The 18,357-nt window shown below is 50.8% G+C and overlaps 4 protein-coding genes across 4 annotated transcripts; 2 read left to right on the top strand and 2 right to left on the bottom strand.

Annotated features, from left to right (window-relative positions):
* Positions 1-305: 305 nt before the first annotated feature.
* Positions 306-1,996, bottom strand: BDV17DRAFT_292646 (GTPase-activating protein GYP1; the record flags this gene model as incomplete). The annotated part of the gene is made up of 3 exons (XM_073762416.1): positions 306-470; positions 521-613; positions 698-1,996. 3 exons carry the CDS (start codon positions 1,994-1,996, stop codon positions 306-308), a joined length of 1,557 nt encoding a protein of 518 aa, XP_073614260.1.
* Positions 1,997-3,115: 1,119 nt separating this feature from the next.
* On the top strand, positions 3,116-6,723 carry BDV17DRAFT_266936 (heterogeneous nuclear ribonucleoprotein HRP1). Its single transcript, XM_073758319.1, has 6 exons — positions 3,116-3,452; positions 3,510-3,797; positions 4,902-4,942; positions 5,010-5,173; positions 5,238-6,213; positions 6,271-6,723. Exons 1-6 carry the CDS (start codon positions 3,409-3,411, stop codon positions 6,405-6,407), a joined length of 1,650 nt encoding a protein of 549 aa, XP_073614259.1. The 5' UTR covers positions 3,116-3,408; the 3' UTR covers positions 6,408-6,723.
* Positions 6,724-6,860: 137 nt separating this feature from the next.
* On the top strand, positions 6,861-10,482 carry BDV17DRAFT_299184 (U4/U6-U5 snRNP complex subunit PRP6; the record flags this gene model as incomplete). Its single annotated transcript, XM_073763826.1, has 3 exons — positions 6,861-7,246; positions 7,349-9,644; positions 9,714-10,482. The coding sequence occupies 3 exons, from the start codon at positions 6,861-6,863 to the stop codon at positions 9,858-9,860; spliced, it is 2,829 nt and encodes a 942-aa protein (XP_073614258.1). The 3' UTR covers positions 9,861-10,482.
* A 314-nt stretch (positions 10,483-10,796) lies between these two features.
* Positions 10,797-18,282, bottom strand: BDV17DRAFT_282671 (transcriptional regulator of RNA polII, SAGA, subunit-domain-containing protein; the record flags this gene model as incomplete). The annotated part of the gene is made up of 11 exons (XM_073760239.1): positions 10,797-11,443; positions 11,507-11,615; positions 11,690-11,964; positions 12,045-12,302; positions 12,787-12,948; positions 12,998-13,981; positions 14,125-14,497; positions 14,575-15,906; positions 16,331-18,037; positions 18,122-18,176; positions 18,245-18,282. The coding sequence occupies 11 exons, from the start codon at positions 18,280-18,282 to the stop codon at positions 10,797-10,799; spliced, it is 5,940 nt and encodes a 1,979-aa protein (XP_073614257.1).
* Positions 18,283-18,357: the final 75 nt, after the last annotated feature.

Raw genomic sequence — 18,357 nt, 5'->3', positions numbered from 1 at the left:
ACTCCACCCATCGCCACCCAGAGAGTGTTCGTTATCTTCTGCCATCGCTGACAGCATCTCATCATCTTACTTATACACTTGCCAGCAAGCAGTGGTGTCTCTGACTTGGAAGCCGGTCGAAGCGGACGCCGAAGGGGGATTGATTAGGTTTCTTATCTTGTTAGTCGAGGCCGTATAGGACACTGTTGCGTACTGTGGCGGTAAAGTGCAAACCTAGGTATTGGGATTGTTCCACCCCAGCTCCGCGACCGAGCCCTTGGCCATATTGAACTGGTTTCTTCGATTATTAGAGCATGAAGGAGCCGCTATACGAAACCATTATCGGGGGTATGGTCTCCCGTGCTCGGACGGAGGTGGGCTCGAGAGTCTTGGAAGAGACTTTGCCAGATGTATGCTTCGCTGAGAAGTAGTTCTATGTCCTTCTCTGTCCAGTCCCTCGTCGGAAGGGCTTGGAGAAACATCATAATCTCCTATGTATTTATCAGCATTTGCCATAGGAGCACCTACAGGAAGTACGTACCTGGAAATCCATTTTCACCAGCTGGTCTGTCCATTTGACCAGGAATGCTGCACAGACATATAGATGGAAGCGCGAAAAGCCCTGCTCCTCGGCCTGAGCATGAGTTAGCGAGGTTGGGTACAAGGATAATACTGGTGAATAGAGACATCGCGCAGTCAGAAGGACGACAAGGCATACCATATAAGTGTCCCACATTCTGATGGTATTCTGTACGCTCATTTCCCGCATGAGCAGACAGTTCATCCATCGAAAACTGAATTGCATAAACTCCACCCCCTCCTCTTCCAAGTGCTTCGCCAGAGTTGCATCAATCCGTATTGTCAAATCCCGCAGAGCCCTGACTTGTCTGTGAATACCCGGCTGGGCATAGATGTAATTGTCTTGAATCCCATCCAGTAGTTTCGTGAGACACCAGAATGAATCTGCTTCAACCGCGTCTAAGACGCTGCGTGGCAGCTGACCGGGATCCATTCCCTCTTCGACGCGAAGATCCGTGACATAAACACCCAAAAAGACCTGGAATAGCGGTGTAACAAGGTCATTTATACCTTGAACATAACCGCTGGCGGGGTGCCGGATAGCCCAGACATACAAAATCCTTTCTAACGATCGCTGAGTAGCTTCGTAGCTGTAAAGCTGGATATGAGGGCTGGTGCGAGGCACATCGATGCTGATTTGGTGCCAGATTGCTTCGTCCAGACCACGACCACGCCCGGTATTTGTAGATGTGGATTTACCGGTATTTGTAGCGCTACTGCGCTCGAAAGCCTGCCGTACTCCGTCTAAATACTCCTTTCGCTTTCTCTCCAGAGTTGCAATGCGCCGCTCGCTATTTGTGGGAAGATAACCTAGGAGGAGTTGCCATGTCATGGCTCGTACTTCAGCGGGAACACCCGACCAAGCGAGATTTCTCAGCTCCGCTAGGGGAACAGTGCTTGCTTGGAGGAGACGTTTAAACTTGTTGATTCGTGATATGCGACTCGTATATGCGTCCATCTCTTTTGGCGATGCATTTTTGGGGGGCGTAGTATGATTGATCAGGTTCAATGCGTTTGCAGGGTCTAGGTACGAGGTTAGTTGATTTACCAACTCGATCTGTGATAGCGTTAACGTGCCTTTGAGAACATCCTTGTATTGAGGCCGCAGGATTTTACCGTCCCCTTTCCGAGCTGTTGGGTATAATGGAATGTCGCGTTCCTCGGCAATATCCGAGCTATTTGCTCGTTGCCTATTGTTCGGTAGATTCACCACACCAAGTGTTGATGGCTTGCTCTCAGGTCTGGAAGCCGGTGGCCCAGTCCTAGCTTGAAAGACATCATTTTTTCGACCCTGCCTTTTGCGCATACTTGCGATGCTTGGAAGCCCGAATTCGTCCTCGTCATCGTCAAACACAATGTCCTCCTCGGCGTCGTCTTCATCGTCGTCAACCTTTCCCGCCCCAGTATTTTGACTCCAGGATCCAAGCTCTTGATTCATGATGCCAGAATAGGACGCGCGTGGCGATGCAGCCCATAACCCCGGCGGACGGGCTGAGGGGGATGTGTAAGAGGAACTATTGGACGACGGACGAGGTGGTGTTTGTGATTGTTGCTGGGAGAGTCCACTGTTCAGCAACGAAGAAATCGGTCAACGAGAGCGCATGACAGTTTGATTTGGACTGTACTGACTTCGGGATATTGGCGTGAGAGTAGGAGGCGCCAACGACTATATCAGGAGAATGGGAGACCCTTTGATTCTGAGACACTGATCTGGCTTTCCAAAAAGGGGAGGCTGATTGTCTTTGGGGACGTTAGAGACCAATATACAGTCGCGAAAAGAAAATTGAGGCTTACTCAGAACGGTCTGTATGGGGGAGCGGGGAGCAATATCAGCCACTTGATCCAGATGAGACAGAGAGGTTGTGAGGGCACGAACCAACCTGGACCATCTCCTTTAAGCCGATGCGTTCTGATTAGCTTTCTGTAACCCAGGAGAATACCGAAAAGGCTACTTACCTGCTGCTGGGTCTTTCTAGGAGCCATTGTAGAAGAGTCGAGGCTGCTCGTGCTGCGGAGATGATGTCAACCGGACAGGTCATGGGTTAATCGAAGATCCAGGGGAGCGCACCATTAATGCGGGGTGCTTCAGCGACCCTAAGAGCTGTGTGAGCTATGAGGCCGGCCACGGGTCCAACGAGTCGCCGAAGACTGACAATGGATAATTTTGGCACTAGTAGTGACATTTCTATATCTGCGCCCTCAGCACCTGAGCAGGTCAATTCTGCTTCATTGTTAATGCTCTTTGAGGTCTTTTGAGCCTCAACACAGATAAAGCCCGAGGCCATTCGGCGGGCTGTAAGGTATTGTAAGTATCAATACATGTAAGCATATACAGTCTCTGGCCTGCATATAGTAAAGACCCGCCGGGCTTTTTAGCTACTTCGTACGGACATAGTCATTAGCATGGCTAATAAGCCCGGTGGGACTTGGTTATATGCGGGCCAGAGGCTGTAACATGCGCCCGGGGGCGTTGCGGTGCTCGGTTTTTTGGCGGCAAGTGACTAATACTGGCTCTGTATAACAGAATCAGTACGTCTTCTCTTTGACAGGCTCCCGACCTCACTCGTCCTTTCCTTCCTATCTCTCCAATCCTTTCTCATCCACGCTTTCCCTTCTTATTCTCTCCACAACAACATCACATCTTCTCTATACCCATTTCTCCACTTTCACTATTCTATAACCAGTCTCTTAGAATTCTTGGCGCCTGGCTCGCGGCCAGATTTGCATCGGACTCTTTTCTGGTCTCAATTTCACTCGGGGCACGTCGCCGCTGTTAGCACAAGGGTCACTGCAACCGACCAATTATTCCGCTTCCTTTCTTATCATCGTTAAGCGACAGCTTCCATCGTCATGGCTGAACCAGAGGATGTTGAGGAGGATCTCTTCGCCGATCTGTACGCCGGTTCTCGCTAGGATGTGATTCATGATTCTAATCTGTCTTGTTTTTTTAGGTACGATGCGGATGAGACAACGAACCAAACAGTCCCCGCCGGTGGAGCTCCAGCACCAGCCAACCCTCCAGCCCCTGATGCGCCTGCTCAAAACCCCGGTGTCTCAGCTATTCACTCGGTCGAAGGCTACGGGAACGAGCCCGAAAGCACGCCTGGTGGAGCTTACCAGACTCCCTCGTATGATGGAGGTTATCAAAATGGGACCGGGTTCGATTCGGGCTATAACAACCAGGCTGCAGCTCCAGCGGGGGAACCGGAACCTCAGGGAACTGGTATCAAGGAGGATGGGTAAGTTTTCTTTCTCTTTTTTCACCAATATCATTTGTATATTTCGCCCCTCTGCGCAGTCTACAATTTGGGACCGGGGTCGTTTTCTTGAATCAAGCCCTGCTTGAGAGTGCCCGATTGGCGAAAGTGATCACTTCCGAATATTTCCCACTTTGGCTGAGCTGGTGGTCCTTGGGGGACGCGTGTCGAGACACGAAAATATAGCAGGAGTGGAAAGTGCTTAGATCGAGGCTATTTGGTGTTTGGTGGATACAGCCGTTAGCGCTGTAAGGTGCAAAACCGTGGTCGACTTTGGATGAACAGAGATGGATCCATCAGATCCATCTAGACAGAGCCCGATCATGGTGGGGAAGCGGTATCTGCCTTCTATCGTCCAAGGCTAGTGAGGATATAACCGCGAGTCAGCGTCAGTATGACAATGACGGGGGCAATTGTCGAAAACCTGACACTGCGAGCCTCAACCTCGAGCGACTATAGTACGCCTGATACTATATAGCCTATTGTCGATATATGATATAGCACCACCAGCGAGGAGTAGCGGCCTCGGCTGACTGGGTGGACATGATCGATCAGTTTACCTAGCTTCGGACTTCATAGACAGCAGGCAGAGATACCTTGGTCAGAGAGACAGAAGAGAACAATTGACTTATTCCGCCGGGCATACCTCCTCCTTGTGGTCTGTCTATTACCCGAATACTCAACCGGACCCTGGAACCCACGTCATTTGGCCCTCAAACTGCCGGATCGACTTGTAATCCAGTGGCTATGTTTAAACACCGAAATAGCGTCACCTGCTCGGGCATACGGATCTTGTCAAATACAATCAGTCGAAGAATGCAAGCACGGAGCACGCTTGTTCCTGACCGTTCAGCAACCTACACACTCAAGCATTACCTCGTACTAAGCGCCACGAACCGAATGCTTTGACGACCAGATTTGAAACTGGAAGCCGTGGGTGATCGAAGCTTTGGACAAGTTCTTTATGGCCGAGAACCACCAGCTACTGCCAGCCAAATGCCAAATTTACCTGTTTCATTTACTCGAACGCCTGTTTATTGTTCTGATTGTGGGTGACCACGTTTGCTAATAAGCCATTTGTGACAGAAAAATGTTCATCGGTGGCTTGAATTGGGAGACAACAGACCGTAAGTACTGTCTTCGGGCTATCTCATCGCTTCGAAAAGGTCCGGATGATCTAACATTCCTGTATAGAGTCCTTGAAGGACTATTTTTCGCAATTCGGAGAGGTCCAGGAATGCACAGTCATGCGCGATAGCGCTACAGGCCGGTCTAGAGGATTTGGCTTCTTGACTTTCAGGGACCCGAAGACAGTGAACACTGTGATGGTCAAGGAACACTATCTGGATGGAAAGATCGTAAGTCCGCCCTACCGACAACATCATGTTGTTACCCACCAGCTTCGCTCACAAAATTCGACAGATTGACCCGAAACGCGCTATTCCACGTGATGAGCAAGAAAAGACGAGCAAAATCTTCGTTGGGGGCGTCAGCCAAGAAGCAACCGAGCAGGATTTCAAACAATTCTTTATGCAATTTGGTCGTGTAATCGATGCCACTTTAATGATCGACAAAGACACCGGCCGCCCCCGCGGGTTCGGCTTCGTGACATTCGATAGCGAGGCCGCCGTAGAAGCGGCTCTCTCGCGCCCGCTCGACATCTTGGGCAAACCTATCGAGGTTAAGAAGGCCCAGCCAAGGGGTAATCTACGAGATGACGGGGATCGTGGCCGCCGCGGCAGAGACTTTAGGGACGGCAGTCAAGGGGGATCCGACGGTTCTCAGCAGCAAACAGGTGCCCAGGGCCAATGTGGCATGCCCGGCGGACTCACTCCTCAGATGATGGCCCAGTATTGGCAACGTATGCAACAGTACTTCGCTCTGATGCAGCAGCAAATGGCAGTAGCTGCGACTCAAGGTCAAGGAATGGGCGGTATGGGGATGGCTGGGATGAATCCCGCTATGATGCAGCAAATGCAAATGAAGCAAATGCAGCAAATGCAGATGGGAAACAATCCCCAATCACCAGGCATGAGCCCCCCGGCGCAGAGCCCGACCCCTCAAATGCAAAACATGATGAACCCTGCTATGATGCAGCAAATGCAACAACAAATGCAGAACCAAGGACAGGGTGGACAAATGAACATGGGTGGTAATGGCAACGGCAACTACGCCGCAGGAGCCAGAGGTGGACCTGGTTACAATGCCCACGAACAGATAGCATTCGAGCAACAGAAATACGAGCAACAGCAAGCTCGACGAGCCATGGAGAATCGGGGGTTCTCTCCCTACCAGCAAGGCGGTCCGACTTCGTGGGAAGGCATGTACGACGAAGTGCCCCAACCCAACATTCCCACGGGCCCTCAAGCCATGAACCGATCTGGTAGCGTTGGACGTGGTGTGTATTGATTTCCCCTATCGCATGCTGTTTGTTATTTTGCTAATTCAGACTCAGGACAAACGCCTCAGCCGCAAGGTGCCGCACCTGCAAACGCCCCGACCGGGCCCAAGAATGCTGGGAAGCCAGGTGCGAATTATCGTGGAGGAGGACGTGGAGGTCACCGAGGCTTTCATCCTTATGCACGTGGATAGGCAGTTGCATGTATTTGGACCAGAACGAATATGCAGACCCCTTCTGGCATAATTGCGCGCGGATATGGTTTCCTGTCTACCAGTTCCTTGACCTCTTCCTGTATGCTTTATCCATTTTCAAGTTGTGTGCCAAAAAGATTCATTAATTTTTCTCTATGGTTACTTTAACTTACCTATTACATGTTGCGTGGAAGTTCTGGGAGTGTGAATGCCGCCATTGTGCTAAGAACATTCTTAATACCCCGTGCGAATTTACAGACCCGGAGTAAAATACTTAACTAGCTACTTTAGTATACTAATCTGATCTGATGCGATAAGATTGCCGGAACGGAACTATCTTTCTGCGCGTCGCCTCTTTGACCAACACCAAGCAATTAACTATCAAGTTCAGCTACACAGTTTGCGGAAGCCTCGATTTTTAACTTTTTGTTTCCCTTTCAGGTCCTAGTCAAGATGGCGTCTGGACGAAAGGATTTCTTAAGTCAACCAGCTCCTGAGAATTATGTTGCCGGTCTTGGTCGAGGTGCGACCGGTTTCACGACTCGCTCAGATTTAGGTCCTGCTCGAGAAGGTCCGACGCCCGAACAGATCCAGGCTGCACTCGCGAAGAGAGCGCAGCAACTCGGAGCCGCGCCGCCAACGGCTTATGGCGCCGCGACACGAGAAAAGGGCAAAGGCGAAGAAAAACCAGCAGAGGAGGAAGAAGATGAACGTTTCCAGGATCCCGACAACGAAGTTGGGCTTTTCGCATATGGCCAGTTTGACCAGGAAGATGACGAAGCGGACCGCATATACAGAGAAGTAGATGAGAAAATGGATAGACGACGAAAAGCACGAAGGTTAGTTCTACCTATGTCCTCTTTTTACTGTTATAATTATTCATCGGGTTCGCTCCCGGTTTTTTTGGACAGATGACCGACTTCGTACTTCGCCACCTCTAGGGAAGCTCGCGAACAACAGGAGCGGGAAGAATACGAACGGAAGAACCCCAAAATTCAACAACAATTTGTCGACTTGAAGCGGTCCCTTGCCTCGGTATCTGAAGATGAATGGGCAAACCTCCCCGAAGTCGGCGATCTCACGGGAAAGAACAGACGTACGAAACAGAATCTACGCATGCAACAGCGCTTTTACGCAGTACCTGACAGTGTGCTTGCGAATGCCAGAGACTCCGCTCAGTACGATACAACTGTCGCTGATGATGAATCGCAAACCGAGGCTGGAGCAGACGGGGCGGATGATATGATAACGAACTTTGCAAACATTAGTGCTGCGCGTGACAAGGTTCTCCAAGTCAGGCTCGACCAGGCAGCTATGGGATCGACCGGAGACACTGCTTCTGGGAGTGCGACCAGCATCGATCCGAAGGGGTATCTTACGAGTCTTACACAATCTGAAATGAAAGCGGGTGAAATCGAAGTCGGCGACGTCAAACGTGTCCGTGTCTTGCTGGAATCTGTTACGCGGACGAACCCAAAACACGCTCCCGGTTGGATTGCGCTGGCGCGGTTGGAGGAACTGGCAGGGAGGATTGTGACTGCCCGGAATATGATTGCGAAGGGGTGCGAACTCTGCCCAAAAAGTGAAGATGCGTGGCTTGAGAACATCCGACTCAACGAAGGACACAACGCCAAAGTCATAGCTGCGAATGCTATCAAGAACAACGACCGATCTACCCGGCTTTGGATTGAAGCGATGAGATTAGAATCAGAGCCACGGGCAAAGAAGAATGTTTTGCGACAGGCGATCCTTCACATACCTCAATCCGTCACTATATGGAAGGAGGCTGTTAACCTGGAAGAAGATCCCGCAGACGCACGCCTACTACTTGCTAAAGCGGTTGAAATGATACCGCTTTCTGTTGAGTTATGGCTGGCTCTTGCACGCTTGGAAACTCCCGAAAACGCTCAGAAAGTTCTCAATGCCGCGCGAAAAGCTGTACCTACAAGTCACGAAATTTGGATTGCTGCTTCTCGACTCCAAGAGCAGATGGGCACTTTCAACAAGGTGAATGTCATGAAGCGAGCCATTCAGTCGTTGGCGAGAGAAAATGCCATGCTCAAACGTGAAGAGTGGATAGCCGAGGCCGAAAAATGTGAAGAAGAGGGAGCAATCCTCACTTGCGGCGCCATCATTCGAGAGACGCTCGGGTGGGGTCTTGACGAGGACGATGATCGGAAAGACATTTGGATGGATGATGCAAAGGCAAGTATTGCAAGAGGAATGTATGAGACGGCACGCGCCATCTATGCATACACATTGCGTGTCTTTGTCAACCGCAGATCAATTTGGGTTGCAGCAGCGGACCTTGAGCGCAACCACGGTACCAAGGAGGCCTTATGGCAAGTACTTGAAAAAGCAGTGGAAGCTTGTCCCCAGAGCGAAGAGCTCTGGCTGCAGCTCGCCAAGGAGAAGTGGCAATCTGGGGAAATTGATGACGCTCGGCGAGTGCTCGGCCGTGCATTCAATCAGAATCCCAACAACGAAGATATTTGGCTCGCCGCCGTCAAATTGGAGGCCGACGCGAAGCAAACGGATCAGGCTCGGGAGCTACTCACGACGGCTCGACGTGAAGCAGGAACCAATCGTGTGTGGATCAAGAGCGTAGCCTTCGAACGGCAACTGGGCAATGTCGACGATGCCCTAGATCTGGCCAACCAGGGTTTACAACTGTACCCTAAGGCCGATAAACTCTGGATGATGAAAGGTCAGATATATGAAATACAGAACAAACTCCCTCAAGCCCGTGAGGCCTACGGAACTGGTATTCGAGCATGCCCGAAATCAGTGGCCCTCTGGCTACTAGCCTCCAGGTTGGAAGAAAAGGCCGGTTCAGTGGTCAGAGCGCGCTCTGTCCTCGATAGAGCTCGCCTAGCACTTCCCAACAGCCCGGAGCTCTGGACCGAGAGTGTCCGAGTCGAGCGACGCGCAAACAACATCCCTCAAGCCAAGGTCCTAATGGCCAGAGCGTTACAGGAGGTCCCTTCATCCGGGCTTCTATGGAGCGAAAGCATTTGGCACCTTGAGCCACGCGCACAGCGCAAGGTGCGGAGTCTGGAAGCTATCAAGAAGGTAGACAACGACGCGATCCTCTTCATCACGGTAGCGCGAATTTTCTGGGGTGAACGTCGGCTTGAAAAGGCCATGACGTGGTTCGAGAAAGCTATTGTATCGAACAGTGATCTCGGCGACGCCTGGGCCTGGTACTATAAGTTTTTGCTGCAGCATGGCACAGATGTATGTTCCTACCCCCGTTCTCTTTCCATGATATAGCAGAAAACTCCCTTACTAAGCCCTTATCTACAGGAAAAACGAGCCGACGTCATTTCGAAATGCGTACTCTCCGAGCCTAAGCATGGCGAGGTCTGGCAATCGATAGCCAAAGACCCAGCCAATGCGTACAAGTCCACCGAGGACACCCTCAAAATGGTCGCCGAGACTCTTGTGCAATGAAAAGAAGCTTGATGCTTAATTCTTTATTCTTCCGGTCGTTATTGTACAGTATCTTATTTTTCTACTAGCGTAAGTCATACCGGGGTAGGCGTTTGGGATGGCACTAGACCATTCAATGAGCTATATTACAACCATTTGTTGACGAATCTCCACACTTACATAGCTAGCAAAAACTACAACTACTCGTGAATATGGCGGTCTTGAAATAGTTTCATAGCCTAAAACTCTACCTTGTTTGACCTGGTCAAGCAAGTAGGGATATAATTCAAAGCGCAATGCAAAAAGCGAAGCATAGGATACATCAAACATGATGGTGAGCTCTGGCTGAGATAACGCGTAAGTGTATCACCCCTATATATAGCAAAAAAGAAAGAAAAGAAAGATAAGATAAGAAAGGAGGGGAAGAGAGCGCTCGTTCGAAAACAAAATTTAGCAATAGTAGTAGACGAGAAATCTGGGTCGACCTGGCATGTACTGTAAGCCTATGGGGTTTGCGAAGAACAGATGAGCCACCGGGGGTTTCTCCATATCCGAAGCATTCGAATTTATTTTCGTTTTGTTTCGTTTCCCCCTTCTCATGTCTGAGGTCGGGGAAAGACCATACGTCGTGGGCAATGAGCCTCGAATCTCGTATGCTGACTGTGCCAGCTGATTCAAGTGATGAAGGTGTAGGAGGCAACTGGGTGGAAGAGGTGGTGAAAGCGCGAAGGGAAGTAAAAAACGTCGAACTCCGGGTCAAAAGAATGCAAAAGTGACAACGGCACACCATACATAGGTGGCTATTTCCCGTACTCCCAAGACGCCTTTGCCTTTTCCTAGGCAGAAATGCTGCAGTCGTTGCCTCTGTCGAGACCAAAGTCGAAGAAGACATAAGAGAATAGAATGGGAATAAAGAAGCCTCGGAGAGGACAAGCAAAGCAGTAGAGTCGAAGCTGATTATGCGGCCATTGACAGACATTCATCTAGGAGACTGCCCATTTGTTCATGATCCTCCATCGTGGCGCCCTCCCAGCCCCAGCCTTCTTCATCTACTTCCATTTCTTCGGGAACGATGGTGTGTTCTATATCATCCATATCGGCGCGGCCCCGCTTCTCGGCCTCTAATTCGTCTTCGAGATATCCTCCCATAATCTGGTCAACGAGTAAAGGCATATGACTTAGAACTCCGCTTCCAAGTTCTAGCGATAGTCGGAGGTCCCTGACCCCGAGGGAGCTGCGAGTACTAGCCTCCTTGGCCTCGACCGGAAGCAACCCAGTTGCGCCGTCTTTGGCAAGCTCACCACGAGTGAAGGCCAACTCTTCACGCTCAAGTTGTTGCTTATATGACCTTTTCATCATGCCGTTGATAGTACCAGAAGGGCCGTTAGATCTTGTGCGGGAGAACACGACTGACAGCACTTCCTTGACAAAGGTCTCGGTTGCTATTGCCATGAATTCGGCGCAGGCTACACCTGCACCATTCACAACCGACTCTTCGTAACATATAGGTGTCATGCGTGCGTGTATTGATTCAGCATCCGGGAATTCGCCAGTCTCAGATGCAAGCGGTTGTGCATAACGTTTCCGGACTTCTAGCTCCCAATCTGTATGACGACCATATTAATAAGGCTCGGTCTAGGGAATATGAGGTGCGCGAGTAGACATACTGGTCATGTTCAAGCCACCAGCGCTTGCTGGGACCTGACTAGGCAGCTTGATCTGCTTTGCCAAATGATATTCCTCGAGTTCATTGCGCGCTGTCTCCTGGGCATCATGCTAGCGGGCAACACATTGTTAGCTATGCCTGGTACATGCAAAATGCGACAGCCAGGTATGGTTTCGCGACATACCTCTGGAACCGCTTTTATCCGTCGGCGATCTCGGGGAGGTAACTGCATGACCTCCGTCTTGAGTCGCTGCTCAGCGGCATCCCCAGAGGTGGGTTTCGACACCATTGAGGGCTTGTCGTTCGCCGATACCCAGCGGGCAACTCCATGATCGGGGAGGTCCCTTGTGAGGTTTCCGATAATCGCGCATACGAAATTATTATGTAGGTGTTCGATTTTCTGATCGGCGCATAATATGGAGTCGATGCGCGCTGCGAGTTCAGGTTGGTTCAATTGCCCTGTAGAACGAGGAAAGAAAGCTCGTCAGTAAACATGCCGAGTAGATGCGTCACGACGAGTTGATTCCCGCGACACTTACCTAGCAGAAACTGGGTGGTGGCATCCTTGTACTCAGTCCACTTGTGCCCGATAGCGGCTTTCAGCTCCGCGTAGATAGGCTCCAGGTCCAAGCGCGGCACCGATATCAGCGCTTTGGTGGATTTCTGAGTGGTCGAGGCATTAGCAGCCGCGCTTTTCGAAGAGGAGGAGATTGCGGCGGAGGCAGAGTCTGCTCGACTCAGGGCCGCTGGGTCGATCTGCATGGTCGGGGATGTGAGGCTCGCGGAGGCGCGACGGGCTGCGCGAAGCCGAGGAGGCGGTTAATTAGAGCTTCATGAAGGAAAAGACATTCCAGGTTGCGGAATAGGACCGGCAATATGCAGTAAATGATGGAAATGCGCAAAAATCGATGAAATTGCGGGGAGGAGGGCAGCAGGGAGATGGGCAAGGATGGCTGAGATGTTGGAAGGAGGTCCGCAATAATTCTGGGGCTTGAAAGTTGAACGTTCGCTGGACGGACTTCGCTCCCCGCCAACTGCAACGGTGAAGCCTTTGTTGATATAAATTACGACAATGAACTGCCTACAATGCATTCCACTGGACAATGAATTTAGGAGTTTCATTCTACGGATAGAGTTTGACTGCATCCTCGTCCAAAACTCCAAACAGCCGAGTGACTTCCTCTGATATGCCCTCAATTTCCTTCGACAACTGCCCAGTCACCAGCACTAATCCATATGTTAGATTTTATCTCGAGGCCATAACAGTCAAGCGCTACATACCGTATGCGTATAGCAGTGAGTAATCCTCATCCGTCGATGACCGGGAGACCTCCAAATCTTTGCGATAATGAAATAGGCGAGCGAGAAGCCGGTCTCGCGCATGCTCAACATTGGGTAAATTGTCATTCAAAGGATACTCCAACTTCATGGAAGAAGCCATGACTGAGAGAAAGTCAGCTCAAGAGCATATCGAGGATGCCGCTTAACTCACATGATAGTAAATGGCTAATGCGCGACGACAGATGTCGTCTTTCCGGGACGGTATAGTCAAGAATGGCCAGCTCTCCCTCCGAAGCAGTCATGTTCTTCGCTAGCTCGAGGTTCATAGCAACAAAGGCATCCACCATGCTCCGAGTATGCGCAAGAAGTTTTGTATATACAGCGTCTGGGAACGCTTGCTTGAGCTGGAACTCGGATCGCGCTGAAGACTGAAGAGACTCCAAGTAGACTAGGAACCGCTCAACTTCAAGCTTGTCCCGAACACTCATGAATTCAGTAGACTGCTTGGAGTTGTGAGTTGCGGACAACGGTCCACCCTTCCAAATCAGACTAAGGCGGAGCCATAGCAGAGCGAGGCCGTTCTTTAGTCTTTTCCGCGCACTAATGGGCCAAAATACCCGCGTGATAATGATGCCCCAGATGCAACCGGTCAATACAGCCACGACTCGGTGGAGCGCGATTTCGGTGATGATAGGGCTCTCTCCGCCCTCGTCTTGGTCATCTTGGCCATCTTGCTGAGTGAGTGAATAAGCATATAAAACAGACAGGTTGTACGTAAGCATGATGAAGCGGCCCATCGGCCCCTGTCGTTTAACGATGATGATGTAGGCCGTCCAGGTCGACATAAGAAGACCCAAAGCCCCGAGACCGAACATGTTTCCAGCTGTGATATACCAAGCAAGAATGGCACAGACTGCACCGAGACAGGTACCGAGGAAACGGGCATACCCGGTCGTGTTTGAGGAGCCGATAGTCATTGAGCAAACCAACATGTACGAAAGCAGTCCCCATTCGCCGCGCCAATGTGAGTAGAACGGTCGCGTTGATGGGATGAAGGAGGGCAAGGCGTAGAGAGCTGCACCTGTCCCGACCTTGATTGCGAATTTCATGTCGTCTCGTCGAAATACTGCAACCGATTTCCAGATCTGGTACCCAAGCCTGGCTTTCCTGGATGGCTTTCCAGACTTGGAAGTACCTTCTTGATAATCGTTCTTATCCACGTGCTGGGAACCAGTGTTGATGCCTGTCATGGGGTTCGACTCGATCAGAGGTTGATCTGGATCATATTAATAAAGACTCTTGCAGGGTACACATGAATTCGAACCGAAGGCAACTTACCAGAGAACTTCCTCCTCCGCTCATGTTCACCTTTACGCCAAAACTTCAACCAATTCCAAGATCTTCCACGGGGCCGCTCTTCAGACTCGAGCTGTAGCTCGTCCAATATGGCGAGCAATTCCTTCAATTGCTCGCCAAACTCTAGCAAGGAGAAGCTGAAGTGTCCACAGCTGGCCGCGACCTCTTCCAAATCTGCTTCGATCTCTAGGGTCTTGATCTTGAAGATCTCTTTCTGACGGTATATCGTTTTAAGTGCTTCCTCTCGAGACCCTTTATACAGCTCTAGGGCACGATCGAGACTTGTGCGGAGTCTGCTATTGATGGATACTTTGTAGTGCGGAGCTGGAGTAAAGGGCACCTCCTTGAATATTTCCTTCAGCGTAAAAGCGAGGGATCTCTGCTGGAAGTTAGTGATCGCTTCCTTGTAACCGGCCTCGAAAGAATACTCACCATAGAGGGTCCTAAATGGTCAATGAAAATGGCAAATATATCGGCTGGGAGAAGGTTGATCTCGGCCTCGGAGTCAGAAGTCTGCCTGCGGCTTAGGGGTGGCCTAGCAACCTCAGGTTCCGATACTTCTTCGTCTGATCTCTCGCGAATCGGCTCAAGGTATGGCCGGTCCTCGGGTATTGACCAAGGGCTCAGTGGCCTGTGGAAATCCATTCTGTGAAAGTATGGTTCTGTACTTGGTGGCCGTGACGGCGCAACGGGCTGGGTCTGTTTGAGTAACTGGAACTGCAATGATGCGGCACTGCGCAACCCACCCATATTGTGCGTTATATCCTGCACCCAGCGAACAAGATTTTTCTCCAGCCTGTATTCTTTCTCAGTGCCCCTGACATAGTGTTCGAGCTTGGCTTCCTTGACGAGAGAATCAAGTTGACCATAAGCTTTTTTATGCCGTGTAGCTGCACCGACAAATTCAGCAGCCTGAAGCTCCTCTTCAGAGCCACTCAAAAAGCTCTCTGTAATAAGAGCTAGCATTGTCGCCATGGACTCGGTAACGCTGGTGAGATTTGACCGCAATTTCTTCCGCGCAGAGACGGGAAAGATCAAGAAAGATACAGCCATAGTAGCAGTAACGCCCATGATGATCATCTTCAAGACTTGTGAGATTTTGCCAAACGACAGATCTCCGGCTTGCACTGCGCCCTCTTTCGTCAAGACACTGATCGTGGAAAGCGAGGCAAGAGAGCAGGCGACATTGACGAGTGGATCGCTCAGTCTTTGTTTTGTCCACCCGACAAACCCAAGTCCACCCCCAACGAACGCGATAAGGACTACGGCGTGTCCCAATGCAAGCATGCCCAGCGTATCCTGGAAGAACATCTCAACGCACATACTTGTGATAGAGACGAAGGCCGTGTAGATGAACGCCAGGAACGCGCAGATCAACGCTTTGAACATGCTACCTTGGGATCTAGCTGGATGGAAATAAACCGTTATAGTAGCAACCATATGCTTGCTATCCTGGTGGCCGAGAAGCGCCGCGAGTACTGGGACAAACGTCGCCAGAGACCCGAGCAAATATGCCAGGCTGCATTTCAGAACGCCTATTCCAAGCTCCGAGGAGACAAACTCGCGCAGAGAAAGCCATTGTGCTTTAGCCTTCTCTTTTATTTGTGAACCGAAGCCCTCAGTGTGAGACACTTCTCCAGAGAGAAGTCCACGCCGTTCTTCATCGTCGGCGTGACCGTTGGAGTCGGCGAGCGAATTTCGTAGTTGTACGAGGCCCTTGAGGCGTTGGCCTGTCTTTGGAAGAATAAATGTCGCCTGGCGAAGCTGAGAAAGCAGGGTTAGCCGTGCTTTCAAGCTGCATGCTAGAAGCTGCGGCTTGCAATTTACCTTCTGCGAGCGGAGGAAGCGTTGGGAGCTGCTCGACTGGTTCCCAGACCCAGACATGTTCTCATCTCATTTTCGATGACAGTATTTTTGGTGCCCTCGCGGTCGAGGAATCGAGCTGCCTCTTGAAGTGGGGACCAGTTGCGCGTTGAGACGCTGACTGACTGATGACATGGTCACAGCTTCGACCGACTACATTCAAGTTCCGCTGCCCGACCAAAAGGCTTTTCTTATTGCTACGGGGATCATCAAGCTTTGTACACGCACTTTGTCAAGACAAATGAACTAGTTATTTACTGATATCAAGCACTGCTACAAGTCATATCCTGGTCTGTGTCTATTTCAACCCTTCAACCTTCCAGACCTTGACCGCAGCATCGGCTCCAGCGGAGGCGATCTTGGATCCGCCAGCGATCCATGCGACACCGTTGACGCCCTCCTTATGAGCGTTGGTCACCTGCAGCCAGTCTCCCGGAGCCGTCAAGCTCCAAACGAAGATGTTCGTGTCCAGCGCGCCACTGACAAGGTGTTTACTATTATCGTTCCACGCAATTGAGGTGATGCGAGACGTGTGTGCCGTCCAGCGGTCATTTACCAAGCTGCCATCAGCAACTTTGTATACAAGCACACGCCCCCGTGAATCGCCGATAGCCAGGTTGGATCCATCTGGTGAGAAAGCTAGGGCAGATACAGCGTCGCGACCTGTCTTAATCTCCCTCTTTGCTGTCAGGGTAGATCCTGAGATATCCGCAATCTGGACTGTTGAATCATCTCCTCCAATTGCCGCTACGTTGCCGTGAGCAGCCACAGTAGTAACAGAGAAGTTGGTCTTGAAATCACCAACTTTCTGGCCATCATTGTGAATCTCAACGCTCTCTGAGGTTGCAACCAAAACGGTCTTTTCCCCGGCAGCGATTCCCTTAGGCTGCCCAATCAACTTGGAGGAGCTCCCTGTATACGTTCTGGCGCCAACGTCCACAGAACGAATGGTGTCATCCCAGGAGACGCTGTAGATTCTCCCAGCGCCTTCTTGGGTCGATGTGAGGCCTGCGATATATGACGTGGACTGGTCTCCTTCGATTTCTTCGGCTTTTCCGGTGGAGACATCCCAGCCGCATACTCTTCCATCAAAGCTTCCTGTCCACAGCGTCTCATTACCACTGCTAGATCCGAGAGTGGTCAAGGATGTTATGTTCTTTTGATGACCCTGAATGACTTGTCTCGGTTCTGGTGTACCTTCCACAAGGTAGTTGAGGTCACCACTCAATGACAAACTGATGAGCAGGTTATCGCTCCGGCCTGGAGGCCAAACCACGCCCACTTGCTGATCCTGGACATTTGAGTTCCCTTCTCCACCAATGTTCCAGTTCTGGGTGACCTTGCCTGCCTCCACGTCCCAAATCTTGACTGTCTTATCAGCACTTGCGGTGACAAACTTGCGCGAATCCTTGGACCATGACAACGAGAAAATGCTTCCTTTGTGATCACCTTCTCCGATCTGGCCTTTTGTTTCTCCAGTCTTGCCGTCGTACAACCAAATCTTCCTGTCTGCACCGACAGTGACTAGCGTTGAGCCATCAGGGCTGAAGCCAACACCATAGATATAGTTAGTATGCTTGCCACGGATGCCAGTGTTGAACTTAAATGGTGCTCCATGATAGAAGATCGTACTCTTGTCGTCACCGGCGGCAGCAGCGCGCAGTGGCCGCTGCTGGCGGATGGAAACCGCATTGATCTGCTGAGTATGCCCGCTGATTTCGCCCACAGTGTTGCCGCTATCCCATGAAATGCAATGACCGTATCTTTGCTTTCCGTCTCCGACAGCGATTATCCGCTGCGAATCACCATCCCAAGCTAGATCATTGATTCGGCCATTGACGATGCTGTATTCACCCTTTGTGATTCCATCGCCGACACAATCCCAGACTCTGACTATACCGCTAGCATCTCCGCTAGCAACATAGAAGCCCGAAGGTGCAAATCGGGCGATTGTAGTCTGTACTTTGTGCTCGGTATACTGCCGGGCAACTGCGGGGTCATCGATCGAGCGGAGGAAGATAGATTTGTTGGACTATTGCGAGAAACGTCTTTATAATCAGAGAGAAGACCCTTTTAATTTCCTTGGAGAACAGTCTGCAGCCGGGAAATGACATACCGCGTATGCGAGGCGTTCACCTTTCGCATCGGACGAGAGCTGGGTAGGCTGACCCCTCGTGGTGGAGGGGCTCGCGGGCCAGATGGACTCTTGGAACTCATAATTAGCAAGCCGCAAGGCAACCAAGTCATTGAAAAGTTCATACCGTTTGTGATAGACATGATTGAGCCAACTGATGTAGACGAAGTCAGGATAGTAAGTAGTTGACGTGAGATGAAACAAGAAGCTAAAGGTGG

Source organism: Aspergillus undulatus (genome assembly GCF_047715775.1).
Source record: "Aspergillus undulatus strain CBS 261.88 unplaced genomic scaffold BDV17scaffold_34, whole genome shotgun sequence".
Taxonomy (NCBI): domain Eukaryota; kingdom Fungi; phylum Ascomycota; class Eurotiomycetes; order Eurotiales; family Aspergillaceae; genus Aspergillus; species Aspergillus undulatus.
This window is presented reverse-complemented; position numbering and strand designations above follow the sequence as displayed.

Bases quoted from the DNA above. Each gene is read 5' to 3' on its own strand.
- BDV17DRAFT_266936 (XM_073758319.1), top strand. From the start codon at position 3,409: ATGGCTGAACCAGAGGATGTTGAGGAGGATCTCTTCGCCGATCT. The intron at 4,943-5,009 runs GTAAGTACTGTC...ATTCCTGTATAG, and splicing joins GAATTGGGAGACAACAGACC to AGTCCTTGAAGGACTATTTT. The intron at 5,174-5,237 runs GTAAGTCCGCCC...AAAATTCGACAG, and splicing joins ACTATCTGGATGGAAAGATC to ATTGACCCGAAACGCGCTAT.